The sequence below is a fragment of the Tachyglossus aculeatus genome, chromosome X5 (genome assembly GCF_015852505.1).
Source record: "Tachyglossus aculeatus isolate mTacAcu1 chromosome X5, mTacAcu1.pri, whole genome shotgun sequence".
NCBI lineage: Eukaryota > Metazoa > Chordata > Mammalia > Monotremata > Tachyglossidae > Tachyglossus > Tachyglossus aculeatus.
In genome coordinates this window covers 5,654,109-5,673,400 of record NC_052097.1, presented here as the reverse complement: position 1 = coordinate 5,673,400, position 19,292 = coordinate 5,654,109, and the positions used below count along the sequence as shown (strand labels likewise).

Here is a 19,292-nt window from a genome sequence, read left to right as displayed (position 1 = left end):
GAACCTGTCCAGAGATCCAAAGCAGGCAGCATTCTGGGCTGACTGGGCATTGGGGAAGAATATCGAAGGTTGGGAGCCATCCTCCCAGCTCGCTCTCTTCATAAACAGTGACTTAAAGACCCCCTTCCCCCAACCCCCCTCACCACAGGTAATAAGCCCAGGCAATACCTGGAGAGGTGTCTCCGATTGAAAGGAACATCTCTGCCTGCTCCCCTTGTCCTGTGCAGGCACACGCACACTCCAACTTCTGATGCCTGTCACCCAAGCAGGCGTTTGTCGGCGGGAAGGCAGAGCAGAGTTGCTGAGGAGACTCCTCTTACAGACTGCCCTCGCCGGCCGGCCCCTGCTCTGGTCTCCTTTCTGGCCGCTGCTTCTGCCGCCTGCTCCTTGCCCATTCTCCCATGATTCTAGCGACCGAAAAGAGAAGCCGTCGCTTGGACTCTTCCTCAGGAAACCGGGGGTGCCCTCATGGCCGGGAACTTCAGGGACCAAGTGCTGAGTCTCACAAGGTCACGGGCAAGGTGAGCTTGGGCAGACAGAGAGAGGAGGGAGATTCAGTGGGGGAGAAGGGGAGGGACAGTAAAAGGGAAAAGGGGAAAGAGTGCAAGGGAAAGAGAGAGATGGAGGGTGGTGGGAGAGAGGAAGAGAAAGAAGTGTGTGTGAGAGAGAACGGGGGAGGGAGAGGGTAAGAGAGAGGAAGAGAGGGCAAGGGGGGAGGGAGAAAGAGGGACTGAGAGAGAGAGAAAGAGAGAGAGATAGAGGGAAGAGAAAAGGAAAGGGACAGACTCTAACCACCAGGGCTTCTCAAGAGAACCTGAGTTCTAGAAATCACAGCCAAGACAGCCAGAGGTCAGGAGAGCAATGAAACTGAGAATCCAGAATTGGCGCAGAGCCAATCTGCTTCCCTGGGGGGGTAGGGGGGAGAGAGAGAGGGAGAGAGGGAGAGAGAGAGAGAGAGAGAGAGAGAGAGAGAGAGAGAGAGAGAGAGAGAGAGAGAGACTGACTGTGTGTGTGTGTGTGTGTGTGTGTGTGTTTCTGTCTGCACATCTCTCCATTTAACCCTTCTCTGTCTGCTTCTCTCCATCTATGACCGTTCCTGCCTCTTTGCCTCGAAGCCTAAAATTCTCCTAGTCTGTTCTGATCATAACCTTTTCCAATCCAATGAGAGGCCCACCTTGCCCCGGGAGGAAAATCAGAATCCATAATGGTGCCACGGAGTGACTTATAGACAAAAAAATAAATCCCCGCTGCCGGTTGCAGGGGTTGCTTGTTTTGGAGGGTGGGGGGAGGAGGCAGCAGCTAGGCCTCCTTGCTCAGAGCAAGAGAGGGGCCTAGAGAGGGAGGGGATCAGGGAGAAAGAAAGGGGTTCACCCACTCCAGGAGGGCTGAGGGGAAGGGAGGACCCTTCCTACTTGCCCTGCGGATGGGGAACGGGAACAATTGCTTCACGGGAGAAGACTATAAGCTTGCTGTGGGCAGGGAATGTGTCTGTTATATCATTAGAGTGTACTCTCCCAGGCGTTTAGTACAAGGATCTGCACACTGTAAGCGCTCAATAAATGCAAACGACTGACCGAGGTGTGGACTTTGCTGTCAGTTTGTTGAGGGCAGGGAACATGTTTACCAACTCCGTTATATTGCCCTCTCCTAAGCCGCTTAGTATAGTCTCCACACACAGTAAGTGCTCAATAAATATGATCAGTTTATTGATTGATCGGCCTCCCCCCTTGGCCCTCGTTTCTTAAGTGGCTGATTATTTCAACTCCCTGCCCCTCTCTGTGGCAGGCCGAGTTGAACTCTGTCTGAGGGAGACAGTGATGGCTGGCGTGACCTTCTCCAGCAAAGCGAGGGCCATACTTGGTTGTTAGTGACACATTAAGTGTGAAGGGCATGGCAGGGCCTGTTGCTCACTGGGAGAGGGGTGGATGAATCCCTTTTCTGTTCCACTCACTGCCCTGCTCCTTCACATTGCGTGCTGTCAGTTGAGTGTGGATGGCTCAGTGCCATCCGTCACCACTCCTGGAAAAACAGGAACCAGGGACAAACTCCCTCCATCTGCCTATCCCCTTCCCCTCTCCAGCACTTGTGTATATTTGTACATATTTATTACTCTATTTTATTAATGATGTATATATAGCTATAATTCTATTTATTCTAATGGTATTGACACCTGTCTACTTGTTTTGTTGTCTGTCTCCCCCTTCTAGACTGTGAGCCCGATGTTAGGTAGGGACTGTTTCTATATGTTGCCGATTTGTACTTCCCAAGTGCTTAGTACAGTGCTCTGCACACAGTAAGCACTCAAGAAATACAATTAAATGAATGAATGAATGAAGATCACTGGATCACTGAAGAAGAGGCAGATGCTCTGCTCCACAGCAACACAGGTTGTCTGACTTACCTTGTCTTCGAACACCCTACTCACTCTAAAGGGCAAAGCCAGCAGAAGAGGAACGCTAAAAATTGCCTCCTCGCCACAGGAAATGTGCCTGGCCAGTATTACTCCCACAGAGCAAACACTGACTGAAAACACCCCTATCATGAATGGGGTAAAGCAGGTTATGTAAGTAATTCTGGTTTTCTTTGAGCTAATCCTTAGAAAGATGTGGTGAATGATGGGGAGGAGTGATGTGCTAGAGAAATTGATCAATGGTACTTATTTTTGTGCGCAATGCACTGACTAAGCGCTGGGAGAGTACGGTACTCCAAAGTTGGTAGACATGTTCCCTGGCCAAACAAGCTTACAGTCTAGAGGGGTAGGAAAAGTCGAGAGAGAGACAGAGAGAATGTGAGAGATGGGAGAGGATATTAAGGGGAGAGATATGGGGAAAGAGGGAAATAGAAAGCCCATAATACATTTCTCTTCGACAGATGCCTCTCAAAGTAGATTTGATCTGGATGGAATGGGAGATCAGCAGCTTAATTTAATACTGAATTTGGTGACTGAGGAAGGTCATATACTAAAAAAAATAACAATACTAATTTGTTGCTGAATTGTACTTTCCAAGTGCTTAGTACAGTGTTCAGCACACAGTAAGCGCTTAATAAATACAATTGAATGAATGATGATAATTTTGATATTTGATCGTGCTTACTATGTGGTAAACACTGCAGTACATTCTGGGTTAGATATACGATTAACACGGATGCAGTGGCGGTCGTATAAGGGGCTCACATTCTAAGGGGGAAGGAGAATGGGTATTGAATCCCCCTTTTTACAAATGAAGAAACTGAGGCCCAGAGGAGTTAAGTGAATTGCCCAAGGTTACCCAGCAGGCAAGTGGCAGAGCCAAGATTAGAACTCAGGTGTCCTGATTCCTAGGTCCATGCTCTTTCCCCTACATCACACTGCTTCTCTATTCTGGAATGGAATTCCTAGTGTGGTTTCTATATCGGGTTTCCAAAATACCAACTCTCAGTAAAGCCTGAGTAAATCAATCAGTCAGTAGTATTTACTGAGCGGTTCCCTGCTCATACTGAGCTAACAGTCTAGAGGTGGAGACAGACATTAATCTGATTAAATAAGTAATTTAGAATATATAATTTAAAGATATGTACATAAGGGCTGTGGGGTGGGGTGAATATCAAATGTCCAAAGGTCATAGATCCAAGTGCATAGATGATGCAGAAGGGAGAGTGAGGGGCGAGAAGAGGACTTAATTGGGGAAGGCCTCAGAGGAGATGTGATCTTAATAATGCTGTGAAGGTGGAGAGAGGGGTGGTCTAGTTTGTATGAAGTGGGAGGGAGTTCCAGGCTTGGAGGAGCACATGGAAAGGGGGTCAGAGGCGAGATAGATGAGTCTGGGGTACAGTGAATAAGATGGCACCAGACGAGCGGAGTGTATGGGCTGGGCTGTAAAAGGAAATCAGTGAGGTGAGGAGAGCTAATTGAGTGCTTTCAGCAGGGTTTTCCTCACAACCCAGCACGGGCCTTATGGTCCCTCCCCTAGCTAAAAGAGCAAAAGCAGGAAGGTAAAATGTCTGCTGCCACTCCACCTTCTCCTTGGCTCTAACCTTCCAACATGGCCACAGCTCTCACAACTCCATAGGCAGGAGTGTTTTCCTAGACAACTGAAAACAGGCTGGGGTTTTGAATGATCTCCTCGCCTCAGCGCTCCTGATCCTGCGGTTAAGCGACACTTGCCAGCGGACAGGATGATGCCTGGAGCCATCCCTGCCCACTGGATGTCCACTGGAGGCCACTCTGTCTGGACAACCAGCCACCTCACTGGCTGAACACCGAATATACCATTTTGCTTCTGAACTGAGATGAGTTGTTTTTTGTCATCTGAAGCAGCGGAACATGAAGTTCACCTTGAATTTTCAATCTAAGGAATTATACTATGCCCTAAAGGTTGGAATAGCTTATTTCTCTCCCCTCCTTCCCCCTCTTTCAACCTCTCCCCATTCCTCACAAGTGGTGGAGAAAGAGAGGTGTCAAGAACAGAGAGAGCTAAGATCAGGTTCTGTGCTCAGTTCATTTTTCTCCCTCCCGAGCTTCTGGCTCAGGCAATTCCTAATAAATTAGTTTCAAAAACAGGTAGGAGATGTGAGAAGATGAATAGGAGGCAGAGAAGGGCAACTAATGGGGTTGAATCCAGGGCGAATCTCTCTTTCTCTCCCCCCCCCCCCCACCATCTCTCACTTACACACACACACACACACACACACACAATTGTGTTCACGCATGGCCTGGAAAATGTGAATGAGGACCTAATGGAAAGACCATATGACTCAGTATCAAGAGAGCTGTGATCTAATTTTGACTCCACCACTGGCCTGCTGTGTGACCTTGGGCAAGCCTCTTAACCAATCAATCAATGGGATTTATTAAGTGCTTACTTTTTGCAGAGCATTGCACCAAGCACTTGGGAGAGTACAATAAGACAGAGTTAGTGGACATGTTCCCTGATCACAATAAGCTTACTATCTAGAGGTGGAGACAGACATTACTATAAATAAATATATTACAGATATGTGCTAGGGGGCTGAGGGAGGAGTGAAAAAAAGGGAGCAAATCCAAGTGCAAGGGCAACACAGAATGGAAAGGGAGAAGAGGAAATGAGGGCTTAACTTCCCTGGGCCTCTTTTCTCAGCTGCAAAATGGGGATAAGACACTTCACCTCCCTCTCAGATTGTGAGAGCCAAGTGTGAGGTTTGTTAGAGTTGGAAAGCTCAATCACTCTCTTCCTAGCAAGCTCCCTCCTCCTCATCAAGGAGGAAACATCTTGCTGTGGGTACAGTACTCTGTGCATAGTAAGTGGTAAGAACAGTTTATAGGAACAGTTGTATTTAAGCAATCTACTAAGCACTGGGGTAGATACAAGTTAATTCAACTGAACACAATCTCTGATCTACCCAGGAGAAACAGTGTATGGGGAGAAAGAGAACTGGTATTCATTCCTAATTTTAAAGAGAAGGGAACTGAGGCACAGAAAAGTTAAGCAACTTGCCCAAGGTCACAGGGCAGGCAAGGAGCAGAGCTAGGATTAGAATAATAATAATTGCAGCATCTGTTAAGCACTTACTATATGTCAGGCACTGTACTAAACGCTGGGGTAGATATAAGCTAATCAGGTTGGACCCAGTACCTGTCCCACATGAGGCTCACAGTCTTAATCCCCATTTTACAGATGAGGTAACTGAAGCCCAGACAAGTCAAGTGACTTGCCCAAGGTCAGACAGCAGCCAAGTGGCTGAGTCTGGATTAGGACCCAGGTACTTCTGACTCTCAGGCCTGTGCTTCTGTCCACTAGGCCATGCTGGTTTTGAGTGCAAAAATATGGAAGTGGTGCAAAGGGGCTGAGGTGGGAGTTGGGAGGATAAGATCTCTTCCCCCCTTTTTCTTCTGTGAGTGTGTATGGGTACGTGCCAGGGTCACGTGCCTGCGTGTGTACAGGTGTGTGCATGTGTGTGATTGTACACAGGATATACAGAATAAATAAACCACGGTGGAAAACAAATATTGAAACCACACATAAACATTAAACTGAGTCCCTGTGAGGACCAGTCAGCCCAGTGTTTCGCCTTCTCCCCAGGCTCCCAGAGATGCCCGGAGTAGCCCTGTGATTGTTGCCCTTAGGGCTGTTTGCATCAAATCACTCCATTGTACAGAGCAGGCGAGGACAACTGAAGGCTGCCAGGGTCTCTTAGAAGACTCCCAAAGTGTCCACTCTCCCCCCGCCTGGTCCACAGGAGGGTAAACTCGTACCTTCAGGTGCCAGAAGGGCCTCTTTGGGGCAGGCTTAGGCAGGGAGGGGGTTCTTGGGAGCTGTGGCAACTGGAGATCAGGGGAAGCTGAGGCCTTAGACCACCCAGGCCCGGGGCCTGGAATCTTCCCTGGCGTCCGACTCTGCCCTCCCTCCTGGTGGCCACTTGTTTTCCTGACACAAGCCGGCCCCAGCTGGCAGTGTGATTGGTGTCACAGGGAAATAAACAAAGCTGAAGACTATTTACTAAGGGGCAGGCTCAGGCTCCCGCGTGCATATTTCTCACTAGTTTAAGGCTCATTACCCTGCAGTACAAAAGCTTCAGCTGCCGTAGAACATCTTCGTCTAACAATGTGATATGTTGCTCTTATCTGGAAATAACCTTTAAAGGGCTAGGGAAATATCAAGCTTGAAGTCACTGATCTTACACTCTGCCTTGAACGACTGGAGCCAAAGGCAGATTCTTTTTTTATTTTAGGGAAATGCTGAAATGTTAGCCTTTCTGACCGTCCTGGTTGCTTTGGCCTAGTAGAAAGAGCAAGGGCCTGGGGGCCTGGGAGTCAGAGGACCTGGGTTCTAGTTCCAGCCCTGCCACAGTGTAGGCTACCTGGAATCATATTCAGATTGCCTTAGCAGGCCATTCTCTTTTGTTCACCCCAACCTAGAGGGGTGCATACCTTCTTGACCCTGCAGCTAACCAAATGGGAGATGGGATTCAGACTGCAAGGGAAGGTAATCTGGGTATGATTCTAGCAGGAAACCACTAGAGCTTTATCATCAATCGTATTTATTGAGCACTCTCTGTGTGCCGAGCACTGCACTAAATGCGTGGGAGAGTCCAATAATACAAAGTTGGTAGATACATTCCCTGCCCACAACTAGCTTAGAGGCTAGAGGGGGAGTAAGACATTAATAAAAAATAAATGATGGATGTATACATACGTGCTGTGGGGCTGAGGGAGGGGTGAATAAAGGGAACAAATAAATCCAAGCATAAGGGTAATAATAATAATGGTACTTGTTAAGCGCTTACTATGTGCAAAGCACTGTTCTAAGCACTGGGGAGGTTACATGGTGATCAGGTTGTCCCACGGGGGGCTTACAGTTTTAATCCCCATTTTACAGATGAGGTAACTGAGGCACAGAGAAGTTAAGTGACTTGCCCAGTCACACAGCTGACAGTTGGTGGAGCCAGGATTTGAACCCATGACCTCTGACTCCAAAGCCCATGCTCTTTCCACTGAGCCACATAGAAGGGAGTAGGAGATGAACTTAGGACTTAGTCGAGGAAGGCCTCTTGGAGGAGACGTGCTTTTGAAAAGCTTTTGAAGGTGGGAAGAGTGATCATCTGTCAGATAAGAAGAGGGAGGGTGTGGGATGTGGGCAAGAGGTCAGAGGTGAGATAGAAGAGATGGAGGTACAGTGAGGAGGTTGGCATCACAGGAGTGAAGCATACTGGCTGAGTTGAGGTAGGAAGGCTGTGAGGTGAGGTAAGAAGGGAAAAGCTGATTGACAGCTTTAAGGCTGATGGTAAGGAATTAATATCTTTGATATTAATACTAATAGCTTTGAGTTAATATCCTCCCCACAGGGCTAAATTGCTTGAACCCTCCTGTGGGGAAAAGGAGGCAAACAGAGGTACACTTAAAAAGGTGCCCAAAGAGAACTCATTCCACAGAGGTTTTGGACCTGCCCAATACTATTCATCTTTCCTGGGGGAATCTGGACAGAGCATCTCTGGGAAAACCCACCCGGGTGTGGTATTAACAGGGTTAAATCAGCCCATTTCAAAAAGCTGAGGCCAATGGATTTTTGCATTAAAGTTATCTATCGATTTCCTTCTTGATCTTCCTGAGGATTAAACCATCTGCACAACTGAAGCACATAAAGATTTTCTTTAAATTCTCAGAGGCTGTTATTTACTGGAGTTGTAGGGCATTGTATTTCTCTGACAGACAGAGAGAGAGGGAGAGACACAGAGAGAGAGAGAGAGAGAGAGAGAGAGAGAGAGTGTGTGTGTGTGTGTGTGTGTGTGTGTGTGTGTGTTGGGGGGGGTTGCTCACATCATTGCCACCAGGTGATCAACAAATGATCAATCAATAAATGGTTTTGATTGAACGTTTACTGTGCGTAGAGCTCTGTACTAAGCACTTGAGAGAGTACAATACAACAAAATTAACAGACACATTTTCTGCCCATAAGGAGCTTACAGTCTAGAGGGGGAGCAGACTGAGGGATTTAAACTCCTGAAAGAAATTAGCCATCAGTGTTATTGATCGAGTGCTTAACTATGTGCAGAGCATTTTACTAAGCTCTTGGGAGAGTACAATAAAACAAAATTAGCAGATGTGTTCCCTGCCCAAAACAAGTTTACGATCTAGGTCTAGATGAGAGGACAGATTGAGGGACTTGAGCTCTCAAAAGAAAGTGATCAACCATTAGCATTTATTGAGTGCTCACTGTGTGCAGAGTACTTTACTAAGTGCTTGGGAGAGTATAGTTCGAGAGTGACTAGATACAAACTCTCAAGGAGTTCACCATTTAGCAGAAAGGCAGGAAATCAATCTATCAATGATATTTATTGAGCACTTAATGTGTGCAGAGCACTGTACTAAGCGCTCAGGAGAGTGCACAGTTTAAGGTGAGTAAATACCCGAGGAGACAGAAAGCCATGAGTTCTAAATCATGGCCTATCATCTGAGATCCCGAGGAGGAAGATGAAAACTACAGTACGATTTCACTCCATTATCTGTTGTTTCCAGCCCCTGCCACTCTAATTATTGAGCCCTTGTTCTGTGCCAAGCACTGGGGTTGATATATGATAACCAGATAAGACACCACCCCTGTTCCACATAGAGCTCACAATCTACGAGAAGCAGCATGGCCTAGTGGCAAGAGCACAGGCTTGGGTCTCAGAGGATGTGGGTTCTAATCCCAACTCCACCATTTCCCTGCTCTGTGACTTTGGGCAAGTCACTTAACTTTTCTGTGCCTCGGTTACCTCATCTGTAAAATGGGGATTAAGACTATGAGCCCTAGGTGAGACAGGGACTGTATCTGATCTCATTATCCCGTATCTACCCCACTTAGCACAGTGCTCGGCCCAAAGTGAGTGCTTAAAAAATACAACAATTATTATTATAATTATTATGATTGCTATTGCCCTTTTCATTTAAAAAGTTTGAAAAGTTTGAAAAAGTGTTAAAAATGCATATTATTGCTAGGGGCGGTATTACAGTCCAGAGTTCTCAGTCAACAGCAAAAAACTTGCCAGCCTGAGGCAAGCAGAGAGTCGGAGAGGAACACAGTGGAACGAACCAGCTGAGGGATTCAGATCGAACCAAAAAAGGGCATCATGGGAACACCAACGGCTGAAGGAAGCAAAAGGAACTTGAAAGGAAAGTTACTGGACAAAACAGGCTAGAGAGGGAAGAAGGAACAGGGGAGAAGATGCTGTTTTTAACGGTGAGGCTGAAATGGAAGGGAGTGATAACTTGCAGCAAGATCCATAGAATGTCAATGCTGCTTAAGATTGAGTGAAAAAATTTGCCTTTTTTGTCTAAGGCCAACAGCTCTCTTGATGCCTTCAGGTGATGATGAAACACGCTGATGAAAATGGAATTCTAGAATAACTATAATGATTATAATAATAGTGTTTGTTAAGCACATACTATTTGCTAAACACTGTACTAAGCACTGGGGTCAGAAGGGGGATAATCCAGGTGGACACAGTCCCTGTCCCTCAGTCTAAATATCATTGAACGGTGTCACTCTAGGTGTGCAGCCTATTACAATGAGCTGTTACATCCCCCTTCTAGTCCCTGTAAAACCCTGGGAGCCATGGGGCTCTTGCTTATATATTTATTAAGCACTTCCTAGGTGTCAAGTGCTGTTCTAAGCGCTGAGGTAGATACCAGTGATATCAGGTTGGACACAATCCCTGTCCTAGTTGAGGCTCATAGTCTAAGCAGGAGAGAGTAAAGGAGAGCTGAGACAGAAAACTGAAATGGCTTGCCCAAGTTCACACAGCAAGAAATTGGCAGAGCAAGGATTAGAACCCAGGGCCTCTGAGTCCTGGGCCCATGTTCTTTGCACTCCTTAGCAACGGTCAAGGGGTTGGGAGGAGGATGAGAGCAGAAAATGAAAATTTCATACACAGAAGCATCCAGTGCCATCTCAAACCAAGCAGACCAGGAACTGTGTCTAATTCACAACTGGGTATTTTCTCCCAGAGTTTAGAACAGTGTTCTGCATACAGTAAATATTTAATAAATACTATTACTACTAACAGTTGAAAATCCAACCATCTGGTATATACCAGATGATTGACCACTCTTCTCCTGAGATAGTAATAATAATAATAATAATAGCATTTATCAAGCACTTACTATGTTCAAAGCACTGTTCTAAGCGCTGGGGAGGTTACAAGGTGATCTGGTTGTCCCACGGGGGGCTCAAAGTCTTAAGCCCCATTTTACAGATGAGGTCACTGAGGCCCAGAGAAGTGAGGTGACTTGTCCAAAGTCACACAGCTGACAATTGGAGGCGCTGGGGTTTGAACCCATGATCTCTGACTCCAAAGCCTATGCTCTTTTCACTGAGCCACGCTGCTTCTCATGATGAGATGAGGAAGCAGCGTAGCCTAAAGGACAGAGCACAAGCCTGGGAGTCAGGAGGACCTGGGTTCTAATTCCAGCTCTGCCACTTGCCCGCTGGCTGGCCATGGGCAAGTCACTTCACTTCTCTGGGCTTCAGTTCCCTCATCTGTAAAATGGGGATTAAGACAGTGGGACAGGGAATGTGTCCCACTTAATTTGCTTGTAACCACCCCAGCACTTAGTACAGTGTCTGGCACATAGGAAGTGCTTAACAAATATTACAATTTTCACCAGGAAACCCCAGAAAGGGGCTTAACCACCATTATTGCAGCTGAAATATGGGTCCTGGCTGAGCCAGAGGAAGGTAAAAAGAGGCAAAAAAAGCTCAAGTATGTTTAACCCAGTCTGGAATCGTAGAGCCACCTTTGTGTGCTTGCTTCTTCAGAACAGCCCAACAGTTCCCAAAAGTTCACTTGGAAATTCCCTTTCTGGCCTCTTCTCCCTCCCTGCCTTTCTTCCTGCAATGATCAGTGGTATTGACTGAATGCTTACTGTGGGCAGTACACTGTACTGAGAGCTTGGGAAAGTACAACACAACAGAGGCGGTAAATACGTTCCCTGCTCACAATGAGCTTACAGTCTAGAGGATGGATATATAAATAATAATAATAATTATGGTACCTGTTAAGCACTTACTATGTGCCAAGCACTGTTCTAAGCACTGGGGTGGATACAAGTTAATAAGGTCGGACACAGTCCCTGTCCCACGTGGGGCTCACACTCTTATCCCCATTTTACAGGTGAGGGAATGGAGGCCCAGAGAAGTGAAGTGACCTGCCCAAGTTCTCACGGCAGACAAGTGGTTTAGCAGGGATTAGAACCCAGGTCATTTTGACTCCCAGGCCCGTGCTGTATCCACTAAACCAAGGTGATTCATGGCTATGTAGATATAACCCACACCTGCAAAGAGAAAGTAATGTGGATGGGGAAAACCTCCTGGCATAATAATGATGGCACTTATTAAGCGCTTACTATGTGCAAAGCACTGTTATAAGCGCTGGGGAGGTTACAAGGTGATCAGGTTGTCCCTTGGGGGCTCACAGTCTTAATCCCCATTTTACAGATGAGATAACTAGCACAGAGAAGTGAAGTGACTGACTGCTGACAATTGGCGGAGCCTGGGTTTGAACCCATGACCTCTGGCTTCAAAGCCCGTGCTCTTTTCACTGAGCCACGGGCATGATGATGCTGGGTCCTTGGGTATCTCAGGGCTGAAGAAAAAGATTTCCTTGGAACACAACACTTAAAAGACAATTGTCTGAGAAAACCAGCCCTCCCATGGTTACCCTCCATCCTACAACACTGGGCCTGAGAGGCTTGCCTGCTGGAATATACCACAGCATTCTGGAGTTAATGGAGAGAATTAGATGTTGACACGCAATCCAAATGCCTTGGAGCCATCAGGGATATTCCAGAATTAACATATGGAGAGTCACGGCTTTTGCTTTTTATTGGAAACCACTTTCTCTACGGGCGCTGGGGCAGAGGGTAGGGGCAGGCAATGCACAGACACCCAGGAAAATGGTCATAAACTGTTGGTTAAAGAGGCAGCAAGGGCCCTGGAGTCAGGGAATACAGGCTGTGGCTACAAATGGAGAAGCATGGAAATGACAAATGGAGACTAGTGGGTAAAGCAAGGGCCTGGGCAACAGAGGACCTGGGTTCCTAATTCCAGCTCTGGCACTTGCCTGCCGTGTGACCTTGGGCAAGTCGCTTCATTTTATGCTTCAGTTTCCTCAACTGCAAAATGGGGATTCCAATACCTGTTCTCCCTCCTATGTAGACCGAAAGCCCCTTGAGGATGAGACAGGGGAAATGATCCCTACCCTTAAGCAATCTACAACCTAATGGGATGAGCAGATATAGAAGCAACGTGGCTTAGTGGAAAGAGTATGGGCTTGCGAGTCAGAGGACATGTGTTTTAATCCTGGCTCCACCACTTAACAACTATGTGACTTTGAGCGCGTCACTTTACTTCTTTGTTCCTCAGTTACCTCTTCTGTAAAATGGGGATTAAGACTTTGAGCCCCATGTGGGACAACCTCTTGGTTAGAGCATGGTGCTAATAACGCCAAGGTTGTGGGTTTGATCTCTGTACAGGCCAGTTGTCTTTCAGTGCTTAGAAAAGTGCTTGACACATAGAAAGTGCTTAACAAATACCATCATTATTTATTACCTTGTATCTACCCCAGTACTTAGAACAGTGCTTGGCACATAGTAAGCGCTTAACAAATAGCATTATCATTGTTAGTATATACAGTAATTTACAAATCTCCAGGTGTCACCATGCCTAAGAAAATCCCATCTCCATTATGATGAGCATGTTTCCCAAATAGGATGAATTTACTAATCTAACACTGTCCAACCCCAATCACTAAATCAATCACGGGTATTCACTGAATGTTTACTGGGCACAAAACACCATACCAAGCTCCTGGGAGAGAACAATACAACTGAGTTGGTAGACAAGTTCCCTGTCACAATGAGCTTACAGTCTAGAAAGGGAAGCAGATATTAATACAAAATAAATCATTTACAGATCAGTACATAAATGCTTTGGGGTTTGTTCCATACAATTGTAACAATTTAATAAATCACCCTCAGTGTTTCGATGCCCTTCAAGTCCAAGGACAGTTTGGAGGATTTAATTTATCTAGAGAGTGCCTAATTGTAGTAGTAGTAGTAGTAGTAGTAGTAGTACTAGTAGTGGAAGGAGAAATAACACTTATTGAATGCCCCCTGGGTATAGTTCATTATGGGAAGTACCCAACAAATAAATGGAAAGGTTTCTGTCCAGAAGGAGCTTACACTTTAACTGAGGGGAAACCATCATAAAGCTATTTACAAGTAATAAAAAAAAACCCCTTCAATGCACAACTGACTAAACAGATATCCACAAGTGTTGAGGGTGGCATGAAGAGAAACTTTACAAACACAGTGGCAAAGAGCTGAGACCAATTTTTCTCCCCAAGAGTCCTTCCAAAATCTCCGTGACCCTCATCAAATCTCTCGGCTTTGCCTTCTCCCACTGAAAACAGAGAGGCTCTTAGCCTTTTAGTTCTCCTAACTTTAGAATACACATGGATTCAAGTCAGTCTTTCTCCCTTTCTCTCCACTTCTCTTTCTCTGTGTGGCTTTGGACACCTGCATATGAGAATCAATATCCCTAGGTCAAATTGTACTACAGGAAAACAGACATTTGAAAAGAAGCCCAGTGGAAGATCATTAAACTCAGGGACAGCTGTCTAAATAAGGAAAGGCAACTGCAGGAACAGAAGCCACAAAAGACCCTAGATGTCTTCAGAGTGGTCTTGGTGTTAGGGGAAGAAGCCTTCATCTACACCTTACAACAATTACTTGATTCCAGAATTCCTCTAGGCTGGAAGTTTCTTGATATGCACCCCATCCTCAGCCCCACAGCGCTTCTGTTCATATCCATAATTTATGTATTCATATATATGTATTCCAGTCTGTCTCCCCCTCTAGACTGGAAGTTCTCTGTGGGCAGGAACTGTGTCCACCAACTCTCTTGTACTGTACTCTTCCAAATACTTAGTAAAATGTTATGCATATGGTAAGCATTCAATAAATACCACTAATTGATTGGGCAGGGAATGTGTCTACCAACTCTATTGCATTGTAATAATAATAATAATTATTATTATTATTATGGCATTTGTTAAGCGCTTACTATGTGCCAAGCACTGTTCTAAGTGCTCGGGTAGATACATGGTAATTAGCTTGTCCCACATGGGGCTCACAGTCTTAATCCCCATTTTACAGATGAGGTAACTGAGGCACAGAGAAGTTAAGTGACTAGTCGAAAGTCATGCAGCTGATATGGGGCAGAGACAGGATTAGAACCCATGACCTCACTCCCAGGTCTGAGCTCTTCCCACTAAGCCACACTGCTTCTCTCCCAAGCACTCAGTACAGTGCTCTGCATACAGTAAGAGCTCAGTAAATACCATTGATTCAGCAAGTATGAGAAACAATGCTTTCAAGGAATCCTGTTTGTTTCCCTCACACTCTTCAGAGACTCCCCAAAGCAGTCAGAACCTATTGTTAAAGGCTTTTCCAGAGAAGGGGTGTGTTTTGTACAGATCATCCACAATTCTTGGGTCTGTTTCTCTGATACCTCCAAAAACTGTTTTGCTGTGGCATTCAATGGGGAAATAATTTCTCACAGGCGTGGGCTAAATCTCCTTGACTCCCTGACTGAGCCTTCATGGGAAATTGCTGAGGTCACAGCCTCCTGACTCTGAGACTGGGTGAAGGACATACTCTTAAGTGGGAGAGAGCTGCCAATGATGGATTTGAGCAACGCACATCACATCCAAATGGGGCCTCCTTTGGGCTGATGGGATTTAAGGGAACCATATGTGTTCCTTGAATACAGTGCATTTAAGCTGCTATGCTATGCTTAATCACTCCATCCATGGCAACTTGTGGGATAAAACAAACAAGATTCATATGTTGAAGAGAAACTTGAATATAGCAAGGGCTATTTGTACTTGAACCGGTTCTATTTGGATCTCTGTGTGGAATCTTATTCACAATCTATTACTCTCTTTCCAGATCGGCCTATGTTTGTTGCTGTTACCATTATTCCTCTTACACTGTTCATTGTAGAGAAATGACAGGAAAGAAAATCTGCTCTGTTATATCAATAGTAACAATGATAAAAGAGTTGTCCTTTCCTTTTTTTTTTGTATTTGTTAAGTGCTATGTGCTGGGCATTATACTAAGCACTGGGGTAGATAAAAGCCAATTAGGTTGAACCCAGTCCATGTTCCACAAGGGGCTCACAGTCTCAAACCCATTTTATAGATGAAGGAACTGAGCCCTAGAGAAGTGAAGTGCCTTGCCCAAGTTCACACAGCAGACATGTGGCAGAGCCAGGATTTGAACCCAGTTCCTTCTGAATCCTAGGTCCATGCTCTATCCACTACATCATGCTGCTTCTCCTTTGGTTGGAAGACAATGCTGCTGCTTGTGATATTGAATCCCTGGATGTGAGTGGCGCACAGCATTCCTTATGCACTTGAATTCTGTGTTCTAAAACATTTATCAGGACACCATCTTGGGTCCCTTGCCATTTGGGTGAGCATTGGTCAGACACCAGTGGTTGACGGAGCATCAGAAGAACACATGTTTGAGTTGGTTTTGCAGCAGCAGTGATGGGCCACACAGCCATCCACACTCTCTCGCCCAGTCCCCAAGTGGCCTTTGCTAGTGTGCGATGAAACCTTGAAAGTTCCTGTCTCTTGGTTACCATAAAACTGATTTCAACCATCCTGGCAGGGCCCATCCAGGAGGCAATATTCTAACCTTGGCTCCACCACTTGTCTGCTGGGTGACTTTGGGCAAGTCACTTCATTTCTCTGTGGCTGTTACCTCATCTGTAAAATGGGGATTAATAACGATGGTATTTGTTAAGCACTTAGTATATGCCAAGCACTGCTCTAAGCGCTGGGGTAGATACTAGGTAATCAGGTTTTCCCACGTGGGGCTCACAGTCTCAATACCCATTTTACAGATGAGGTAACAGGCACAGAGAAGTTAACTGAATTACCCAAAGTCACACAGCTGACAAGTGGCGGAGCCGGTATTAGAATCCACGACCTCTGACTCCCAAGCCTATGCTCTTTCCAGTAAGCCTTGCTGGATTAAGACCGTGAGCCCCATGTGGGGAAGGGACTGTGTCCAACCTGATTAGGTTGTATCAACCCCAGCACTTACTAGAGTGCCTGGCACACAGTAAGCAGCTTAACAAATATCATTTTAAAAAATGAGAATGAAAACAACTATCGAGAGAACAGTTGCATCCAAGCACAGAGTTCCCTTGGGACTTGGACAAATCTGCAATTGTAGGATTAGGGCCCCTTGGGTTTGCATATTTCTGTAAAATGGGGATTAAGAGTGTTAGCCCTAGGTGGGACAGGGACTGTGTCCAACCTGATTAACTTGTATCTACCCCAGTGCTTAGAACAGTGCTTGGCACAGAGTAAGCGCTGTTAACAAGTACCATAATTATTAATAATTACCATTAGGTTTCAGCTTTCTCTGGGAACGCAACTGCGATCAGACATGTCACTGTCCTTTGCCATGTGGAGCCAAGATAAATGACATGGAGGAATAAGATTAGGGGAACAGTGTAACAGAGACTTGGAATAAATGACATGAAGGAATAAGATTAGGGGAACAGCGTAACCGAGACTTGGAATAAATGACATGCAGGAATAAGATTAGGGGAACCACATAACCTCCCCTCCCCACCGTCCTACCTCCTTCCCCTCCCCACAGCACCTGTATATATGTTTGTACAGACTTATTACTCTATTTTACTTGTACATATTTACTATTCTATTTATTTTATTTTGTTAATATGTTTTGTTTTGTTGCCTGTCTCCCCCTTCTAGACTGTGAGCCCGTTGTTGGGTAGGGACCGTCTCCATATGTTGCCAACTTGTACTTCCCAAGTGCTTAGTACAGTGCTCTGCACACAGTAAGTGCTCAATAAATATGACTGAATGAATGAATGAATGAATGAATAACCGAGACTCGGAATAAGGGACATGAAGGAAAGGGATTGGGGAGGAAGCGTGAATTCAGAGACGGCATTTTCTTGTCATGCCTGCACGGTCTGTAGCTGAATCTGCCATATGCCTCAAAGATGAAAGGTGTGTAGTATCTATCAGTTATGAATTCTTAAGAAGGGTCAGTGGCAGCCAGAAATGTCCATCATCAACAATCTAGACCTGAGACTCACATATTACCAGAACCATGTTTTAAAAAAGTGGAATGCTGGATATGCAGGGTTCATGCTGGGCTGGGCTGGGCACTGGCCCTGGAGTCTGTGGGTAGGCCCCAGGACCTCTTTTTTTCAATAGTATTTGTTAAGAGCTTACTATATGCCAGGAACTGTGCTAAACGCTGGGGTAGATCCAAGCTAATCAAGTTGGACACAGTCCCTGTCCCACAAAGGGTTCATAGTCTCATTCTCCTTTTTACAGATGAGGTAACTGAAACCCATAGACATGAAGTGACTTGCCCAAGATTTCACTGCTGACAAGTGGCAGAGCTAGGAGTTTTGTTTTATTTTATGGCATTTGCTAAGCACTTACTACGTGTCAGGCACTGTTCTAAGCACTGTTAGATACAAGATAATCAGGTTGGACACAGTCCCGTCCCACACTGGGCTCACAGTCTTACTCCCCATTTTACAGATGAGGGAACTGAGGCACAGAAAAGCAAAGTGACTTACCCAAGGTCACCCTAAAGACAAGTGGTGGAGCTGAGATTAGAAGCCAGGTCCTTCTAATTGAGCAAATCAGGACATCTTCCCCTGTGCTTAGTACAGTGCTTGGCACATAGTTAGAGCTAGAGATATACCACTATCATTATCAACGCCCGCCACCTTCCAACCCCACTGTGGTCACTGGCCTAAACGTGTCCCTGAATTCGCTCCAGAAGCAGCCTAAGGCTGCCTGGTTGGGATGATCTCCAATGGGTCCTACCCAGACAAGAGTAAATGCAGGGCAAACAATCACGTCATCAGGCCCAAACTGAAGCAGATAACAGCAATCTGGATGGGGCTGTGGAATAACTGTCGCTTTATTATCTCTGACCGGGCGATTAGCTTCAGTGACAAGCTGTCTAGCTTCCAGCTGGACTCTGCCACTGAAGTTGGTTCACTGAACCATCACAAAAGGATTAAAGGGAGGGAAGGGGGAGGAAATGACCAGTCAAGAGAGACCCAGTGGAAATGTGAGCAAAAGCATTCAACCTCCATTTGGAGGGCTTCAGCGACGAACGATGGAGTTGGAGAAGACAAAATGTAACAGGACGGGAGGCTAATGCACACCATCTCCTCTCCTCAAATTATCTCGCAAACCGGCAATTTAATGGCTCAGTATCCAGAGCCCTTCTTCTTCTTAAGGTATGTGTTAAGCACTTACTATGTGTCAGGCACTGTATTAAGTACTGGGGTAGATACGAGCTCATTAGGTTGGACATAATCCCTGTTCCACATGGGACTCACAGTCTTAATCCCCAAATTACAGATGAGGGAACTGAGACAGCATAAGTGAAGTGAGTTGCCCAAGGTCCCACAGCAGACAAGTGGAAGAGCTGGGATGAGAACCCAAGTCCTTCTGACTCCCAGGCCCATGCTCTATCCACTAGGCCACACTGTTCCTCTATTTCATAAAATAATGGGGTCTCCCCCCCGATGAAAACCCACTTCTGCACTTACTCATTTGTGTGTATAATTTAGACTGCAAACTCATTATGGGTAGGGAACGAAACTGCTAACTCTGTTGTATTAAACTCTCCCAAGAGGTTAGTACAGGGCTCTGCACATAACAAGCACTCAATAAATACCACTGATTGATTGCTATTCGATTGTACTTTCAGTGATATA

The 19,292-nt window shown here is 45.8% G+C and overlaps 1 protein-coding gene across 4 annotated transcripts in view; it reads right to left on the bottom strand.

The window, feature by feature from the left end:
- Positions 1-19,292, bottom strand: part of ARHGAP24 (Rho GTPase activating protein 24) — a 253,226-nt gene that overhangs the window by 100,311 nt on the left and 133,623 nt on the right. Inside the window, exon 1 of one of the 4 annotated variants that reach the window (XM_038769273.1) lies at positions 6,212-6,247. The exons of 2 other annotated variants lie outside the window; for them this stretch is intronic. Coding sequence is in view for 1 of the 2 variants with exons in the window: in XM_038769269.1 (XP_038625197.1) it covers positions 169-199 (31 nt within the window). In the remaining variant the exon portion in view is untranslated. Of the gene's footprint in view, positions 1-168; positions 568-6,211; positions 6,248-19,292 lie in introns of those variants that run through there. One more of the 4 variants, XM_038769269.1, reaches the window with a different exon arrangement.